The sequence below is a fragment of the Phoxinus phoxinus genome, assembly GCF_949152265.1.
Source record: "Phoxinus phoxinus genome assembly, chromosome: 1".
In the NCBI taxonomy this organism is placed as follows: domain Eukaryota; kingdom Metazoa; phylum Chordata; class Actinopteri; order Cypriniformes; family Leuciscidae; genus Phoxinus; species Phoxinus phoxinus.
The window spans coordinates 11,752,234-11,770,723 of NC_136876.1; the positions used below are offsets into that span (position 1 = coordinate 11,752,234).

The 18,490-nt window shown below is 45.6% G+C and overlaps 1 protein-coding gene across 1 annotated transcript in view; it reads left to right on the forward strand.

The window, feature by feature from the left end:
• The window catches only part of LOC307000652 (E3 ubiquitin-protein ligase TRIM35-like), a gene marked incomplete at its 5' end in the record, with an annotated part of 38,001 nt that overhangs the window by 12,967 nt on the left and 6,544 nt on the right, over nt 1-18,490 (forward strand). Inside the window, 3 exons of the mRNA XM_079616415.1 lie at nt 16,747-16,977; nt 17,063-17,085; nt 17,161-17,279. Of these exons, the coding sequence (XP_079472541.1) occupies nt 16,747-16,977; nt 17,063-17,085; nt 17,161-17,279 (373 nt within the window). The remainder of the gene's footprint in view (nt 1-16,746; nt 16,978-17,062; nt 17,086-17,160; nt 17,280-18,490) is intronic.

Genomic DNA, 18,490 nt, shown 5'->3' on the forward strand with positions numbered 1-18,490 from the left:
ATTTATCATGGGGTGAGGACGTACACCCCGCGTCTGTTTTATTTCACAGGGACGCCCCCGCAGGGAAAGCCCCTTTCATGTATTGTTCTAAAACCAAACGCACAAACACAGACATGTGTTTTACACCCCGGTAGGTCAACAGGCCAACTGCGCGCCCCCTTCGTCTCGCACACACCCATACAGTGGGGTAAGAAACCGAAACACACGCACCGAATTCTAATAGTGAGAAAAACGTTGTTTTGTGAGAATGCAACATTCTGTTTGAAACGGCGATTAACAAGCATGCAGAATCTGACGTAGAATGCGCTTTTGCCGGATTAAAACAACCAATAGAAACGCATAATACCTAAAAATCATTATAGTTCCCTTTTTCATTATCTAAACTCTAGCATATTTGGTATGGTCGCAAATCAGGAAATTAGACGAATTCGAATCTGTTTTGAGAAACAAGTTATTATGCATTATGAAACATTTATTGAAGTGTAGAATAATGTCAGAATAAGACTCCGGGCCTCCCCACGCGCTGAATAGGCGTGACGTTCAGACAAAGGAAATCTTGGCGCCACAAAATTCCCACTCGTGATTGGCTCCCAGACTCAGAATGGGCGTGCTCCGGTTTCATTCATATTTTGGAGACGAGCCAAAGTTAGTTAGTTCTTTCTCTAGTTCTTCACTTCCGCTCTTCAATTCTAGTTTTCCACTCTAGTCTCCAAACTCTAGTCTAACGGCTAGGTTCGCTAACTCATAGCTTTAACTTAGCTTCAGAGAGCCTTGCTCTCCGTTTACTTTCCGTTTCTAAGACTAAGTCTTTATTTTTATACAAGTTTAAAGCTACTTCCTTGATCCAGCGTTTTAACGAACGAAAGCTTAGCGTTTCCACCCTGCGTCAAAACGACCACGCACGCAACCCGGAAGCCCGCGAGATTCCAAAGGAACAGCGCACGCACAAGACGACTTTCCAACGACAACACGGTAGGCTAATTCTGAATCTGATCTTGAAACAAAGCTAGTTAAGGTTGTCTGAGAAATCCTCCGGTCTCTTGATTATTGAAAAGTATTCCTTAAACTGTGTACTCTCTCTCTCTCTCTCTCATACCTCACTCTCTCTCTCTCTCTCTCTCTCCATCTCTTGGGGAATCCCGTGTTTATATATATACACGCTACTTAATCGTTTTATAATCATTTGTTTTGTTTATGCATATTGTTATACTCTTGATCGTGTAACCTACGTACTTTTAAATTGTCTTTTATTAAACTTCATTGTAATCTTCGTCTGAAGTTGTGTTTTATGAATCCACAATCTGAAATCCCTGAAAATTAGATTTTCTATGCTACCTTGTTAAAAACGCTCTACCATACTTTTAAACATTGCATAGTTTAAATATTTCCGATCTGATCTCTTGAAGAGTAAATTGTATCCATTATGGCCAGATGGATGTGATTGTACTTGCCAAGAGCTAAACGGATCGAAGTGTCGAGGTAAATATTATTATGTATACGCATTAGTGGTTAAAATCGTAATTCCAAGTACGACTGATTAAAATCATTCCCCTTTCCTGTATGAATTAGTATCACGAGTAAATCGGATGCATATTCATATCGGTTCAAGGCGGTACAAGCCCATATTTAGAACCATTTTATAGCGTATGCAAATAATATTCATCAAAACCATGATTATTTAATTTCCCATTTGAGTGCTAATTTCCCCAATTTATACTCAAAGTCAGTATTACTACATTTAATGGTGGAGAATGCGGGTAATTTTCAAATTTCAGTGTGGATTCATATGCATATTGTATTCAGATGTGATTTGTGAATATTAATAATTGTACAACCGTAAAGTTTTGCATTAAGTCGACTCCAAGCAGAAGCTTGTGAAACACAGCACCGCTGGCAGAGAATCTAAACGAATTATCTCCCAGCTCTCCTGTGTGTTACAGTATTAAAAAACTGTCCAGTTAAATGTGCAGAAAAAAAAACTCTGACACAACTGTGTACACTTTTTATACTGTTTAATTACGTTTTTAAGAACGACGAAATCTTCTTAGTAAACGTTTAAACCGGTAAAGATAAGACCTTCAGAAGCGATGTTCCTTCTGTAAAAAGGCACTATTATAAGCTAGCTAACGTGGACTCGAGTAAAAGCGTATGGACTAGCTACCCGTGATAAGCTCTTATTTCGTTTCCCGTTGTGTCCGTGCGGCAATACGCGCAAAAGGACGATCGTGGTGTTTTCTAGGGTAAATAGGAACTCCTCGTATTGATTTGACTGTGAAGAAAACCAGTAAATGCTTGTAATTTATGCACGCTGTAAATTGTCTTGGTAAAAAGCAGATACTACTGTAAACTGTGTACAGGGCTCGAGCGCGCCATCGCGTGGCATAAAACAGCTCATGCAAGTTTATAGCGTCTCTCTCTGAACTTTAACCCCACGTGTCTGTGACGTAATTCTGTGAGCAGAACTGCGCCATCGCGTGGTTGAAACAGTGAAGTGCATGCTTTCAAATTATTGTCTTCTGAACTTTGATCCCACTAGTCGGTGACGTCATTCTGTGAGCAGAAGGGCGCCATCGCGTGGAGGTAACTCGCAAGTGCAAGCTAATCAGTTTTTCCTTTGAAACTCTAACAACAGTTTCTAACTGTTAGCGAAAGTGCGCCATCGCGTGGACGATAGAGGTTAAGACAATTTTTGGCTCTTCCAAATTAAACTTAGAGGTTAGTGAATGAACTGTTTAAATACAGATTCGAACTTAAAGCTGTTTATTTCGAAAAATAAACTTTTCTGTTTTGGATTGAGGCAGTTTATGTGAGTTTGTTTCAACAAAGTGAATTAAATTTCAGCCATAAACCCCTCAAGCCAAACATTTTCTCAGAACTTTCTCTTTGCAATCTCATCTCTGAACCTTCTGAGTTTATCTGTCTCAGCTAATAACTTCTAATGACTTCAGGTTGTGATGATTATTGTCTGAAACTATTATAACTCTTTGAAATATTTTTATTTCACTGTTTTGGTTGGTTTTGTTTTGGTTTGTTTGTTTGTTTGTTTTCTCCAAGTGCATTTAGACTTGAGGTGAAAGACAGGTACCCATTCCCCAGTCCGTCAAAAGCCCACCTGAAAGAGAAGCGCCCCCTGGTGTTGACATCATTCTCCAGTCTGGCTACCAGCCTTCTATCAACCTCATGCTGTGTTAATCCAACCTATACCTCTTCCCTTTCAGGATTTTATAATCATTTCATTAAGGAATATTATAAAACCAATATAATTTCTGTGAAATTTCCCAGGCTTACTTAGATTTGATTTAAACACATTTTTCAATTGTGTTAAACAAACTAGGTGAACCACTGGAGAAGAGAAGTAACCCTTAGTGGTCCCCGCAGTCCACTCCCGCAGCCTAAAACGCCGACCACTCCTTGTTTCAACGACCTCGGTTATTGTCCAATTTGGGTCAGGCTAAGTTTCAATTTTTGTTTGTTGATTTTACCCCTGTTATTGTTTCTTTTCAGGTTAGATTAATTTTCTCAAATTAATTTTAAAATCTAAGAGTTTTCTTTGTTTAGTCCATTTCTAGTTATTTCCCCCGCAGAAATTTCTCAGTCTGGTCAAGCAAAAAAACCCTTTTAGCCTTGAAGCTTATTATCTCTCCTGTGTATGTTCATAGGTACGATCCCAGTATCTGTGGTGAAGCGAGGGAGCCGGGCCGATCTCCGTGAGTGTGATTCCTGACTGGTGCTAACAGCATTTCGGCCGTGGTGGGACTCGCGAGTCCTTTCAATCTCTAACCTACTGCTGCGGCACGCAAGAGCTAACCTTGAACCCACAACTCTGAAGGGTCAGTCAAGCCAAACCGTTTCAATTTTGGGAGTTAATCCATCCGGGGCCCAAAGGGGCCACTCCGGCTTCGCTGGAGGGTTCGGAAAGACACCCAAGTTTTGTTGCATAAGGCTGGCTGATACCTCAGGGGCGCCGGGGGCTTCAAGGCAAAGTGTCTTGTTTGAGAGGGCGCAGCAGGGGAAGTAGAGTAACGAAAAGGATCCGGGGCTCACTGCGGAGGAGTGTCTGGAGGCACTGGAAAAGGTTGACTCGCTCCGGAGGCCGACTGGTGTGACCTCAAACTCCCACAGGTAAACTGACATTGAGTAAAATACACCCATTTATTATAGGCTCCCGAATACTAGGTATTCTCCCGTAGCATATTTTAAGTGTCTATTTCACTCTTCTTCCCTACGATATACACCCCTCTTAGGTTTCCTGCCCCAAAAGCTGCGAACCTGACACCCCTATCACCATCTCTAACAGAGAAGTGTAGCTGAAGGCCCCCTTTAAAACCAATAACACCCACTGTGACACTAGTTGCCACCCTTTATAACAGACCAACCAAGTTTAGGTTCTTTTAGTGCACTGAGATTTTGTTCTGTTTTGTTTTGTTCTGTTGATTTTGTTTCCTTTCAGTTACCAAGAGACCTGAGGAACTAAATAGTCAACCAGCTAAGCCAGACTACCGCCTGGCGACTCTATTGTGGGCCCTAGCCTATCCGTGCATTGGCCCCTCCTAACTGTCTGAAAGTCAGTTAGCCAAATTTACTATAGACGGCCCCGCCGTACTATAACCTAGTAGCCTGCCTACAAGTGTGCGATTGGTCTTGTCTGTGTGTGTGTTTGTTGTGTTTCTCTCGCCGCAGTGAGTCCTAATGTCGCGTACCAGCAGCCCAGCAGCCCATTGGCGGGACCTGAACGCGTGGTTACGAGCCATGACAGCCAGCTCCCTGTCCCAAGCAGCGGACCTGTCAACTCTCACCAGAGAACAGCTGGACAACGACCTGGACCTGCTCGTGGCTAATGACCCCACACAAAATTATGGCTCTAAAGAGTGGTCCCGACTCGTCGGAAGCGTGGCCCATAATCTCCTGAGCCAAGCCCAACTTGCAGAGAAGGACAACACCCTTCTTCAGGAGGACAACGCCAAGCTAAAGGAGGAAGCTGCACAGTTGAAACTGCAGCTGGAGGACGCTCGTCGGCAAAAGGACCAAGTGCAAAGTCGTCTGGAGGAGCTACAAGAGGAGCTCAACGAGGAGGACGACACCAGCGCCGATCAGCATCAGGATCTACAGCAACTTCAAGAGGCCATGGAAAACCTGCGCCTAGAGACCAAAGAGCAAGTGGACGCCGAAAAACGCATCTCGGCTGAACTGCATGATGAAGTGCAACGTGGAGCTACTATTCTGGAAAGAGCAGAGACTGCCCTAAGAGACAGAACCGCAAAATTCAGAGCGTGTGAAAAGCATTTACACACTGCCAAAGCTGAAATTTCCGAACTTTTGAAACAAAGACAGTTCCTCAAAGATGAACTTGACAGTGCCCAGACAGAGCTCGCATACTCATACAAGCTTCAAGGTGAGCCGGGGGGAGACACACACTACACTCCGTCTCCCCTCCACAGCCACGCCCCACCTCTCAGCCACACACCCAAAGCTGAAGGGGGCGACGTTGGGAACAGTCAGGTCCCCACCCAGACGGGACGGGCTGTTTCCCATAACTCCTACTCCAAGAACCTTGACAAGCTGGCAAGGAACATTCCACAGTTCTCGCCACAGCCAACAGGTGGTAGTGACATTCATTTGTACTTGCAAGATGTGGAGTTTCATCTACAAACAATTCCCGACGTCACAGACTGGGACAAACTGTACCTCCTCCGGATTACGTCTAGCCGTGACGTACGGAGCTTCCTGGATCGACAACCAGACACTGTCAAAATGGACTACAAACAGCTACGCCAAGCTCTGGTCCGTGAGTTTTCTGATCCAGACACAGACCAGGGGTTCATCAAGGCACTGGACGTCAAGCAAGCCAGGCTGGAAACCCCGCAAGCCTACTACAACAGACTCAGACAGTCCTACTTCGGAGCCCTGAATGAGTCTCACATGGAGGAAGATGTGAATTTCAGAACTTTGTTCCTAAGAAACTTGCACCCAACCATTAGCCATCACCTGGGTGTGCTAGCATGCCCTAAGACTATGAACACACAGCAACTCCGTGATTTAGCCCACAAGGCTTATATTAAGCAGAAAACTGCTTCTGAAAAGACTAAAATTCCCACTGTTTACGCTGTATCTCAGCCCTTTCCAGAACTTCCACTAGAGGGCGCCAAACAGCACAACTACAAGTCTGCCAACAGAGAGTCAAGACCGTTTCAAGCCAGCAGAGGGCAGCGTGGTCGTGGAGGGGGTCACACCAGACAGCGCCAAGACCGTGTCGATGAATTCTGTGACCGGCCCAGGTCTGCTCACCATCAACAAGGTGAGAACACCTGGGATCAAAGCCGGCGACCCAAGAAACGCCAACCAGCCTCTCCCCGAACCACAAGCCCCGAGAATCGTCCACAGAGTCCCGCTCAACGACGTGGTGGTAAGCTCAAGCCAGAGCCCACCTCCAAAGGTAACAACACCGCTGCAGCTGACTCAGCTGAACTTCTAGACATGCTGAGAGAATTCCTGAAAAAGAATTCTCAGAAGGATGACAAACGGAAGCCGGACTCTGCATGACTACCTCCAAAGCCTGAAACCAACACTGCTAACCTCTTTCCTCCTATTGACCCAGAACTGCAGAACACAGTTCACCACTCACAGACTTTTGAACCCACTGTTTCCCCACAAAATGACACTTCCAGTGCCAATCAACAGCTGACAGAACCTCAAGAAACTGTTTACTGTCAAAAGACTTTTGAACCCACTGTTTCCCCACAAAATGACACTTCCAGTGCCAACCAACAGCTGACAGAACCACAAGAAACTGTTTACTGTCAAAAGACTCTGACACACACTGTTGTCCCACTCAATGACAGCACATGTGACACCAAACTGACAGCTGACAGCTGTCATGTTCCTGCCAACATACCAGACAGTGCTGTTTTGCTCATCTGCACCCACTACGAGCAACACAAGTCACACCCTCACTGCCTAGCGATCGATACCCACACACCAAAGCTCCTGGGTAATCTGATCGAAAAGGGAGTGGCCCGTAAGCTGTATCTCACCATCACCCTGGAACGAGAGATGCGACTCGAAGCCCTGGTTGACACAGGCTCCGACCTCACGCTGATTTCGGCTCAGCTGTTTGAAAAACTCAAATCTGAAGCCCGAAGACAAAATCGAACTCTCAATTCCCACACCTGTGAGATGAATGTGCAATCGTACAGCCAAAATGACATTCAGCTACGAAACATCGCTCCCATTCATCTGACCATAGGTCCGATGAGTCTGGTACATCCCATATATGTGTCTCCCATGAACAATCACCCACTTCTTATTGGCAAAGATCTGCTGGATCGATTCGAGCCGTTACTGGACTTCAAGCAACTAAAGGTATGGGCTCAAGTGCGTGCACCTCTGCCACTCCAGCCACACCAGTCTGGTGACCCAGACCGTGAGGTCAACGAGGTTACGGAGACTGCCACAGCGACGGACTGTCAGTCCCCAGAGTTCCCGGGAACTTCCCAAACTTCCCAGCACAGCTCAAGTTCAAAACTCTGCACTTTCAAAGCCAACCTCAACTCTGACATCTACTGTCCCAAGGTCAAGTCCAGCCTGCAGTTACAAGATGTCACCACAACAGACATTGTCCTTGCCCTGCATGCTGACAACTCAGCCATCAGCCTGTCACTCTTCAATACCATCATTGAAAGCACACCAGACTTACCATTCGCCAGCAAACGCACACGCTTTCCCCTGAACTCTCAGTCATTATCCATGACAACAGCAAAAGGGATATGCGCCTTGCATCTGAAATGGAACCACCGGTGTCTGACACACTACTTCCTGGTCCTGCCGGACCCACCCCATGATGCTTACATCGGAGCAGACCTGTTGGTACGCCTAAGGGCTCAAATAGACATTGTGAATGAAGTAATATGGGCCCCATTGACTTTGCAAACACCCAAGCCCATTGTCTATGATAATCTCCTGTCAGGGCAAACCATTCCTGAAGTGTGCACCTTGATTAATGAACAGGAAGCCGCAGTACCCGCTTACACCAAAGGGGTCGCTGTCCGACTTAACTTGCGTTGTGGTCAAACTCTCAACCACACGCTGGGTTACTTCCAGCCATCCCCTGAATGTGTGGAACTCGGACTCACACTTGAAGCAACACCACTCACTGAAGTGTCTTCCCGTGTACTCTACATCCTGTTCAACAACTGCACAGCCACTGACATTTGCATTCCCAGAGCCTTTCGGCTGGGATGGCTAATCAGCCAAGACTTTCATGACTTTGAACTTGTGTTACCTGTCATTGGGCCTATTCCACAGGCACTGCTGACGGAAAGGCATCCACACGACACACTACTCACTGCACCCTTTCAGTTCATCGCCATCACATCTGTCATGTCAATACCAAAAGAACAGGTATGCCGAACCGAGCTCACAGAGGATCAACACCTCTCTGTGTACACAGTCTCCCACCAGCAGGCCACTGAGAATGCACCGGCACCTCTTGACACTACTGACAGCTTTGAAACTCAAGTGCAGCAAATTCTACAGAACGCCAACGCGCTCCACAATGACACGGACCGTCAAAACCTCCGACAAGTCCTTTACAAGTTCAAAGACTCCTTTGCACAAGACTCTTTAGACTGTGGGCTCACCACCCTGCACACGGTGCGTATACCCACACCCCCTGAGGCTCCTCCCACCTTTGTCAAGCAGTACAAAATTCCCATAGCCTCACACGAGCCAGTACAAGAAATCATCGACTCCATGATGGAAAAGGGTGTTATTCGTCACTGCAACTCTACTTATAGTGCCCCCATCTGGCCCGTTTTGAAACCTAACGGCAAATGGAGACCAACCATTGACTATAGACAATTGAACAAACAGGTGCCATTGTCAAGATGGCCCATGACCCAGCTTGAACAGGAAATTCCCAGAATCAGAGGAGCTAACATCTTTTCTACCCTCGATGTGGCCTCGGGGTTCTGGACCATTCCGGTGCATCCGGACGACCAACACAAGCTGGCATTCACTTTTGGCAACAGACAGTTCACCTTCAACAGGTGCCCGTTTGGTTACGCCAACTCACCTGCTGAGTTCAACATCTTCCTGAACAAAGCCTGCCCCGACGCTAGAGTGAGAGGTAACTTGATTTACGTCGATGACGTGCTTATGAAAAGCGCAACTGTGGCCGACCACCTGAACGAGATTGACCATGTTTTAAACCAGCTAACCACCGCCGGAGCCAAAATCGCTCTGCACAAAGGTCAGTGGTGTCAAACTAAAGTCAATTACGTCGGTCTCCTTATTGGAAAAAACGGTATAGAACCACAATCCAGTCGGATTCAGGCCGTCCAAACCATCAAGCCTCCCACCAACGTCTCGGAGCTGAGAAGCTTCCTGGGGGTATGCAATTATTCCCGGCAGTTCATTGAACATTACTCAGACATTGCCAGACCTCTAACAGCTTTGCTGAAAAAAGACACCCCTTTCATCTGGTCCACAGCTCAAGAACATGCTATGACCGAACTGAAAAGACATTTGTGCTCAGCCCCATGCCTCGCCTACCCTGACCCGCAAAAGGAATTCTTCCTGGAGGCTGGATTCTCTGCTCAATGTCTAAGTGCTGGCCTTTACCAACGCCATGACCAAGACAAGAAGGTGGTCGCATATGCCAGTAAGACACTTCTTCCCCCAGAATGCAAATTCTCAGACTGTGAAAAAGCTCTGCTCTGCACCGTGTGGGCCATCCAGCGTTTTTCCAACTACATTGGTGCCCAGAAAGTTATCATAGAGACTTGCCACCAGCCTGTTATGTTCCTCAACAGCCAACGCATCCGTGATGGCGTGGTGACCAACTCACGCATCGCCACCTGGTTAATGGCTCTTCAAGGAAGAAATGTTGAGGCTCGCTATGCACAGAAACACAAGTCTGCGCTGGGCGATGGCCTGGCAGCCTGCCAAAACTGCTCTGACAACTCGCCTGCTGCTATGATAGACACACCGGAGCCAACACAGCCCCCACTGACCTGCCACAGGTACTTTGATGAGAATGCGTGTCAAGGCATGACCACAGCTTATGTCGATGGGTGCTCCTACAACCATCAGGGCACCCTGCAAGCAGGTGCAGGAGTTCTGTTTGTCAACAACCAGCCGTGTCCCCCGCAAAGTTTCCAGCTAGGCCCTCAGTCGTCTCAGTACGCCGAAGTGGCCGCCATCCTCATCACTTTGCAAATCGCAGCGGCCCATGACATCAAAGAACTTCTCATTTGCACAGACTCTAATTATACCAGACTCAGTTTTGTGTGCCATCTCCCAACCTGGCAACGAAATGGGTTCAAGACAGCTAACAACAAACCTGTAAAACACCAACACCTGTTTCAAGCATGTGACAACATCACGACCACACACAATGTGACAGTGTACTGGAAGAAGGTGAAAGGTCATTCCAAGCTGCCTGGTAAAGACAAAGACTTTAACGACCGCACTGACGCTTTAGCAAAAGCAGGTGCTCTGCACGGCGACCCATGGTCTCCTCCTGCCACCACACCTCTCCCAGATGTGGCAGTGATAACTCGCAGCCAGCGGCTCACACCTAATCCAGCTCCAGCCTCACAACTGCTGTCGCTAACTCCGCAAGTCTCCAACAATGACATTGCTGACATGCAGGCCTCTGACACGGCCGTAAAGACAATTCTTGACCTCCTCTCTGACCCCGCCAGCCACCCTATCGCTGATTCAGCCCTCAATGCTGACTCTGACCTGAGACACTTGTACAACTCTAGACACATGCTGCGTGTGCGTGACAACATCTTGTGGTTTGCACCCGACGACACCACTACGCCACGGCTCGTGGTCCCGCGTTGCAACCAGGGGGTAATGCTGATGTACGCACACAACAATCCATGTGCGGGCCATCACGGCACCAGAGCCACGTATGACACGTTGAAGACAGTGGCATACTGGCCAGGCATGCAGCAAGATGTGGCAGAGTATGTCAGAGAGTGTCTGGTTTGCTGTCAGTTCCAACCATCAAACCCAAATCACAGGGCCCCACTACAGCGTAGAGGTGTCACGTTCCCGTGGTCAGACCTCCAAATCGACTGGGTAGGTCCCTTACCCAGATCAACAAGGGGGAACAAGTACTTTCTCACTGTCATATGTCAGTTCACCAAGTGGGTAGAGTGTCTTCCCGCACCGAACGACACAGCCCAAACCACGGCATTCCTCCTCATGAACCACATCTTCTCACGGTTCGGGTTGCCACTGAGAGTCAACTCTGACAGGGGTACCCACTTCACTGCTGAGATCATGCAAAAGATCTGGAGATGCCTGGGGGTACAAGCCAAACTGCATATTTCCCGACATCCGATCAGCTCAGGCCAGGTTGAGAATTCCAACAAGACGGTGGTCAGCATGTTGAAAAAGTATGTGTCCACTAACCAAAAAGATTGGGATATTAAAATTCCCCTTGTTTTAATGGCCATTCGGGCAACCCCACAAGCATCAACACGGGTGTCCCCGTTTGAACTCATGACTGGAAGGCTAATGACCCTGCCATTACATCTGCTGTACCAGCCGGGGGACTCCAACCTCGTCACAGCCTACACCACCTCCCAATACCTGGAAGGTTTGCACGAACATTTGAAAAAGACTTTTGCTTTTGCCCAACAACATCTGCAACACAGTGCTGAGGGCCAGAAAGCTTATTATGACAGGAAGGCATCACACCAGGAACTCGAGGTGGGCGACAAGGTCCTGTATTACAACTTCGCTCTTCCAACTCAAAGACTGTCAAAAAAGTTCTTGCCACGCTGGACAGGACCCCATGAAATTGTGAACAAACTTTCCCCTGTTGCTTACCAGATCAAGCTGAATCGGGGACAGAAAGAACCTGTGCTCAAATGGGTCCACCGCAATCAGATCAAAAGATATGCGGCCACTAGCAGAATCAGACAGGGAGGGGCCAATGCGAACTGAAACAGCTGCCACCTGCGAAGAAATGAAAAAAAAACTGTCCCTCCATCCTGGGACAGCCCCGCTGACATCTGCCTTCTCTCTCTCTTCCCCCTTTCCTCCACACCTCTCCTACTCTCTCTGCCTGTAACAGAAATGCTGCTGCTGCTGATCGCAATCCTGTGGGCCCAGTCAACCGAAGGCCAGCCGCCTTCCGACGTCATCTCTCCGGGACCGGCTTCTGGAATCGTGTTGAGGGAACAACCTGGGCTTCTGATCACCAACTGCCGTACCCACACCCAGAAGGTGTACGTGCGACTCGACCCCCGAAACGTCTACCGTGCACATTCCCCCAGCGGAGTGAGCCAATACAGTTTCGCCGGGGCCCGATGGACCGAGACTGCCCTCCACCACGCCGAAGCCGACATCGAACACATGCTAAGCCAGCTCGAGAAGATGACTGTTACCCAAGCAGAGCTAAGTGGCCACGGCCGCCGTTCCAAACGGTTCCTCGGAGCGCTGCTCGGAGCCGCTGCTGCGGTGGGGACACTGTTCAACATCGGAATGTCAAGTGTCAACACCGTCAACATCGCCACTGTGAAACGCCAGGTGGCCGAGATCCGGACGGAACTCCCACAGTTGAAAGAACAGCTCACCATCCAAAGCGCATCCTTACAGACCATAGGGAAGACCCTGAGAGGAACAGTGACCATCCTTAACACCCACAGCGTCCTGCTGAACCAGACGGTGAACTCCATGAAGCAGCTGTTCACTGTTTTTCAAAATGACTTTTCCCAAACGCAGTTAGTCACAGCACTCATGAATGACATGCTCCGGGAGGTAAGCTCCTCCATAGACAATTTGGCCATGGGTAGGATTCCACCATACCTGGTACCCTTAAGCCTTGTTCAAACCGTGTTGGCATCCGCCATCACCACACCTGCAGACTCCCGAGGTGGTGGCGTATCACGACAGCAACCCACAGCTCTACCTCGCTCCTAATCTCCACATGTGTACGCTCACCAAAGACATCCACTACCTCTGCCCTAGCAAACCTTTCCTTCGAGACAACACTGATGGAATCTGTGGTCTTCAACAGTTGGCGGGAGATACCCGCTGCCCAGCCGATGCCACGCATCGTAGCCAGGTCACCGAGACGCAAGCCGAAATCGTCGGCGACCGCTGGCTCGTCAACACGCCAGCTCGGACTGCAACCCTGACCTACGATCAACATGACACCGCCACACGGGTTGCCCTGCTAAACCAGAGCATGTGGATCCAAGTCCCTCGAGGAGCCATCCTCCACCTCGATGATCTGGCCTTATACCATCTCCCAAGTGAAGAATACCAGTCGGAACTTGAACTCCCATCCTTCTTCAAGGACCAAAACTTCACCCTCGATCCCGCACTGGAACAGTGGATTGAACAGAAAGGGGGACAACTTATTGACATTGCTCCACTGGACTCCGCCCTTCAAGCTTTGTCCCAAATGCCCATCCTGGACACTTCACCTGTCGTCCAAACCTGGACCGCGGCTGACACCGCAATCTGCCTCTCTGCCGTCATAGGCCAAACTCTCTCCATGATCGTGGCCTTTATTCTGTACAGACGCCTCAACCAGATGCAAAGCACCACTGCTCGACTCTGCCAAGCGGTGGCCGTAAGGTTCCGTCGCACTCCTCCGAAAGACGACAACCCGGCAGAGACTGCCTCCAACCTCATCGAGCTGATTACTCAGCCTTAAACGCCACCTGCATCAGTCAACCTCAAAAGTTTCCACCTGACATCTGACCATTGTGATAATCGTTGTTCGACAAACGTCCATCCGATGAACATTCCCGAACAAAAGGGGGACTGTAGCACCATCGCCAGATGTTGAGAGAAAAAAAGCATACATGTTCTATTTTGTTGATTTATTGCAGGACTAAAAGGTTTCTGGACATTTTGCTAAACTCAGACAAACACAGACTGTGTGACTTAATGCATTCCAAATTGTCTTCTCACCTTTTGCCAGAAACATTAACGTTTGCTGAATGCTTTTAGCTGATTCTGTGCTTAGATAAGGCGAAGTATCCTGGGTTTTTAATTTGATTTATCATGGGGTGAGGACGTACACCCCGCGTCTGTTTTATTTCACAGGGACGCCCCCGCAGGGAAAGCCCCTTTCATGTATTGTTCTAAAACCAAACGCACAAACACAGACATGTGTTTTACACCCCGGTAGGTCAACAGGCCAACTGCGCGCCCCCTTCGTCTCGCACACACCCATACAGTGGGGTAAGAAACCGAAACACACGCACCGAATTCTAATAGTGAGAAAAACGTTGTTTTGTGAGAATGCAACATTCTGTTTGAAACGGCGATTAACAAGCATGCAGAATCTGACGTAGAATGCGCTTTTGCCGGATTAAAACAACCAATAGAAACGCATAATACCTAAAAATCATTATAGTTCCCTTTTTCATTATCTAAACTCTAGCATATTTGGTATGGTCGCAAATCAGGAAATTAGACGAATTCGAATCTGTTTTGAGAAACAAGTTATTATGCATTATGAAACATTTATTGAAGTGTAGAATAATGTCAGAATAAGACTCCGGGCCTCCCCACGCGCTGAATAGGCGTGACGTTCAGACAAAGGAAATCTTGGCGCCACAAAATTCCCACTCGTGATTGGCTCCCAGACTCAGAATGGGCGTGCTCCGGTTTCATTCATATTTTGGAGACGAGCCAAAGTTAGTTAGTTCTTTCTCTAGTTCTTCACTTCCGCTCTTCAATTCTAGTTTTCCACTCTAGTCTCCAAACTCTAGTCTAACGGCTAGGTTCGCTAACTCATAGCTTTAACTTAGCTTCAGAGAGCCTTGCTCTCCGTTTACTTTCCGTTTCTAAGACTAAGTCTTTATTTTTATACAAGTTTAAAGCTACTTCCTTGATCCAGCGTTTTAACGAACGAAAGCTTAGCGTTTCCACCCTGCGTCAAAACGACCACGCACGCAACCCGGAAGCCTGCGAGATTCCAAAGGAACAGCGCACGCACAAGACGACTTTCCAACGACAACACGGTAGGCTAATTCTGAATCTGATCTTGAAACAAAGCTAGTTAAGGTTGTCTGAGAAATCCTCCGGTCTCTTGATTATTGAAAAGTATTCCTTAAACTGTGTACTCTCTCTCTCTCTCTCTCATACCTCACTCTCTCTCTCTCTCTCTCTCTCCATCTCTTGGGGAATCCCGTGTTTATATATATACACGCTACTTAATCGTTTTATAATCATTTGTTTTGTTTATGCATATTGTTATACTCTTGATCGTGTAACCTACGTACTTTTAAATTGTCTTTTATTAAACTTCATTGTAATCTTCGTCTGAAGTTGTGTTTTATGAATCCACAATCTGAAATCCCTGAAAATTAGATTTTCTATGCTACCTTGTTAAAAACGCTCTACCATACTTTTAAACATTGCATAGTTTAAATATTTCCGATCTGATCTCTTGAAGAGTAAATTGTATCCATTATGGCCAGATGGATGTGATTGTACTTGCCAAGAGCTAAACGGATCGAAGTGTCGAGGTAAATATTATTATGTATACGCATTAGTGGTTAAAATCGTAATTCCAAGTACGACTGATTAAAATCATTCCCCTTTCCTGTATGAATTAGTATCACGAGTAAATCGGATGCATATTCATATCGGTTCAAGGCGGTACAAGCCCATATTTAGAACCATTTTATAGCGTATGCAAATAATATTCATCAAAACCATGATTATTTAATTTCCCATTTGAGTGCTAATTTCCCCAATTTATACTCAAAGTCAGTATTACTACATATCCAAACTATAGTGAAAATATATATATATTATACTATGTCCTATATTCATTGGCAAAATAACTGGTACCTGAAATCACACAGTTCTTTTCAGCAGTTTCAGTCACTGTCTCTAATCATCAGGCAGACTTAGAACTTTTTAGAAAGGAAAAAAAGTCTGATTTTATCTGAAAAAAGTATAATTTACCTGAAATGATTGAAACGAATGCCTGGACATGCGATCCTGTTCGTGACGCCAAATTATAGATCTAAAAATCGTGCTTTCCCCTTATCGTTAATTCATTTGACCAGACACCAGTGATTTTGCCAAGAGATCTCTTATTTATTTTAAGACATAATATAGGACATAGGAGGGAGTGACAATGGACCAAAGAAAGGTCTTCGTTCCAGCATCTCTGGTCAATTCTCCCTGCCGTAGACAAAGAGTTTAATTTCTTATATGCTGCATTACCAGAGAAACATGTGGTTCCCATTAACAATGGAATGTATATAGGCTCTGTGGAAAAACACTGCATACATTTCAGACTCTAACTTTAACACACACTCTCTCACCCCCATTCATGCAGACTAGCTTATCACAAAGTCTCACAAAGTCTCCCAAAAACAGTATGTGAACAGTATGATTCATAAAACACAATGATTACAAATGATTATGAAAAGTATAAAACAGATACATAATACTTCTGATTATGAATATTAATGTAAAATAATAATACTAAAAACAACATTAAATGATGAAATTTTAAGTCTTCAATATACTTTCAAAATGATATCACATATGAATCTTCTTAAAACACCATTTAAAACAGTGTTTTGTGAAGAGAGACTAAGAGATTAATTTGTATTTTCACCCTACATACACAGAACATCTACTAAAGTACTAGTACTTCGGAAAGTTAAAGTTGTAGTTAACTAACCCATATTTCCCCACTGATCTTTTGAGAAATTTGAGTTGATTGAAGTGAATGTGATGTGATTTCAGTCTCAAGCTGAGCACACAGAGCGTCAGATTAAACAGCAGTTTGAGAAGCTTCATCAGTTCCTCAGAGATGAAGAAGAAGCTACAATCACTGCACTGAGGGAGGAAGAGGAGCAGAAGAAGCAGATGATGAACGAGAAGCTGGAGGAGATGAACACACACATCTCAGCTCTTTCACACACAATCAAAGACATGGAGGAGATGATGAAAGCCAATGACGTCTGCTTTCTGAAGGTCTGATTTCACATCAATGATTGATTGATAGGTTGGTTGATTGATTGATTGAGTTGTTGATGATAATGGTGTGTTTGTTCTGCAGGAGTTTCCAGTATCAATGGAAAGGTGAGTGATCTGCTGGTGTCTCTGGTCTCTCTGGTTCTAAGCCACTGCAGTTCTGACTCCTGAATGTTCTTCCAGAGTCCAGATCTCACAGCCGGATCCACAGATGGCTTCTGGAGCTTTGATTCATGTGTCACGATACTTGGGCAACCTGCCGTTCAGAGTCTGGAAGAAGATGCAGGACATCGTCCAAAACAGTGAGTCTGCAGAAGATCTGTGCTTCTACACACTGGAAATCATGCATGGGTTTATCATGACTCAAAAGCATTATATTGTTTTAGTTTGTAGTAAGTGAAGATCATACTAGTTCTGCAGAACTTTTGATGTCAATTTAACATCAACATTGATGTCAAAATTACGTCACGAAATAGGTCAGAAATGAAAGTCGTATTGACGTCAAAGTGTCGATGTCAATTTGATGTCAAGATTTTTACCTCTGCTGATGTTTTTTTGATGTCATGCTTTGTTGGCATTTGATGTCAATTCAACATTTATTTGACGTCAAGATCATGATGTTGCTGTCATTACAATGACAAGCTTTGTTAGATGTCAATTCTACACCCGGCAAACACAGTACAGTGTATAATGTTTTGATTATGTAGGACTTGTGTTTTTAATGTTGTTTTATAATAGAAGCCATTTAATTTTACAGCACGAGAGCAATGTTGTTTATCAAATTATAAAGGATTTTAAAAACATTTAGTGCATTACATTTTAGCTCTACATTATTACTTAGCCATCAAGAATCAGTGTTTGACTCTCAACAATGGTGACAATCAATGAAATGCTTCATGCTGCAGTGCATGCTGGGTACCACCAATCAAAACTCACCCATATCTCCCAGCATGCATTGCGGCATCAATAAATTATGCAGCTGGATTTTTTGTTATAATTAATATTAAAGGGCACCTATTATGACATTTAAAATGTTCCTAATGTTGTTTTGGGAGTCCTCAACAACAGTTTTACATGCATGCAATGACAAAAAACACTTTTGTTGTCGTATAATATGCATTTATTTTTACCTGATTTGCTCACCGACTCCCAAATGAATCGTTCAACGACTCGTTTTTCAAACCCCTCCTTTGCGCGACGCTAATCTGCGTTGATTGGTCAGACCCAGTCAGTTGTGTGTGATTGGTATACTTATTGTTTAACACGGAGTACAATGATGCTTTTATCAATTAAATTGTGTTATAATAATGATTATAGTCCATTGCTTTGTAGTTTGTAGTAAAAAACTAAAAATAAGATAAAGAATTTAATGTTATGTTAGCGAGCAGCCCAGAGTTCATATTGTAAAAGCACAATCAGTCTTTGTTTGCGTTAGCCCGATGCATAAACATAACGTTTTTTACAAAAAAAATCAAAAATAAAATGCAGTTACGTTACTACGAGGTATTACTCT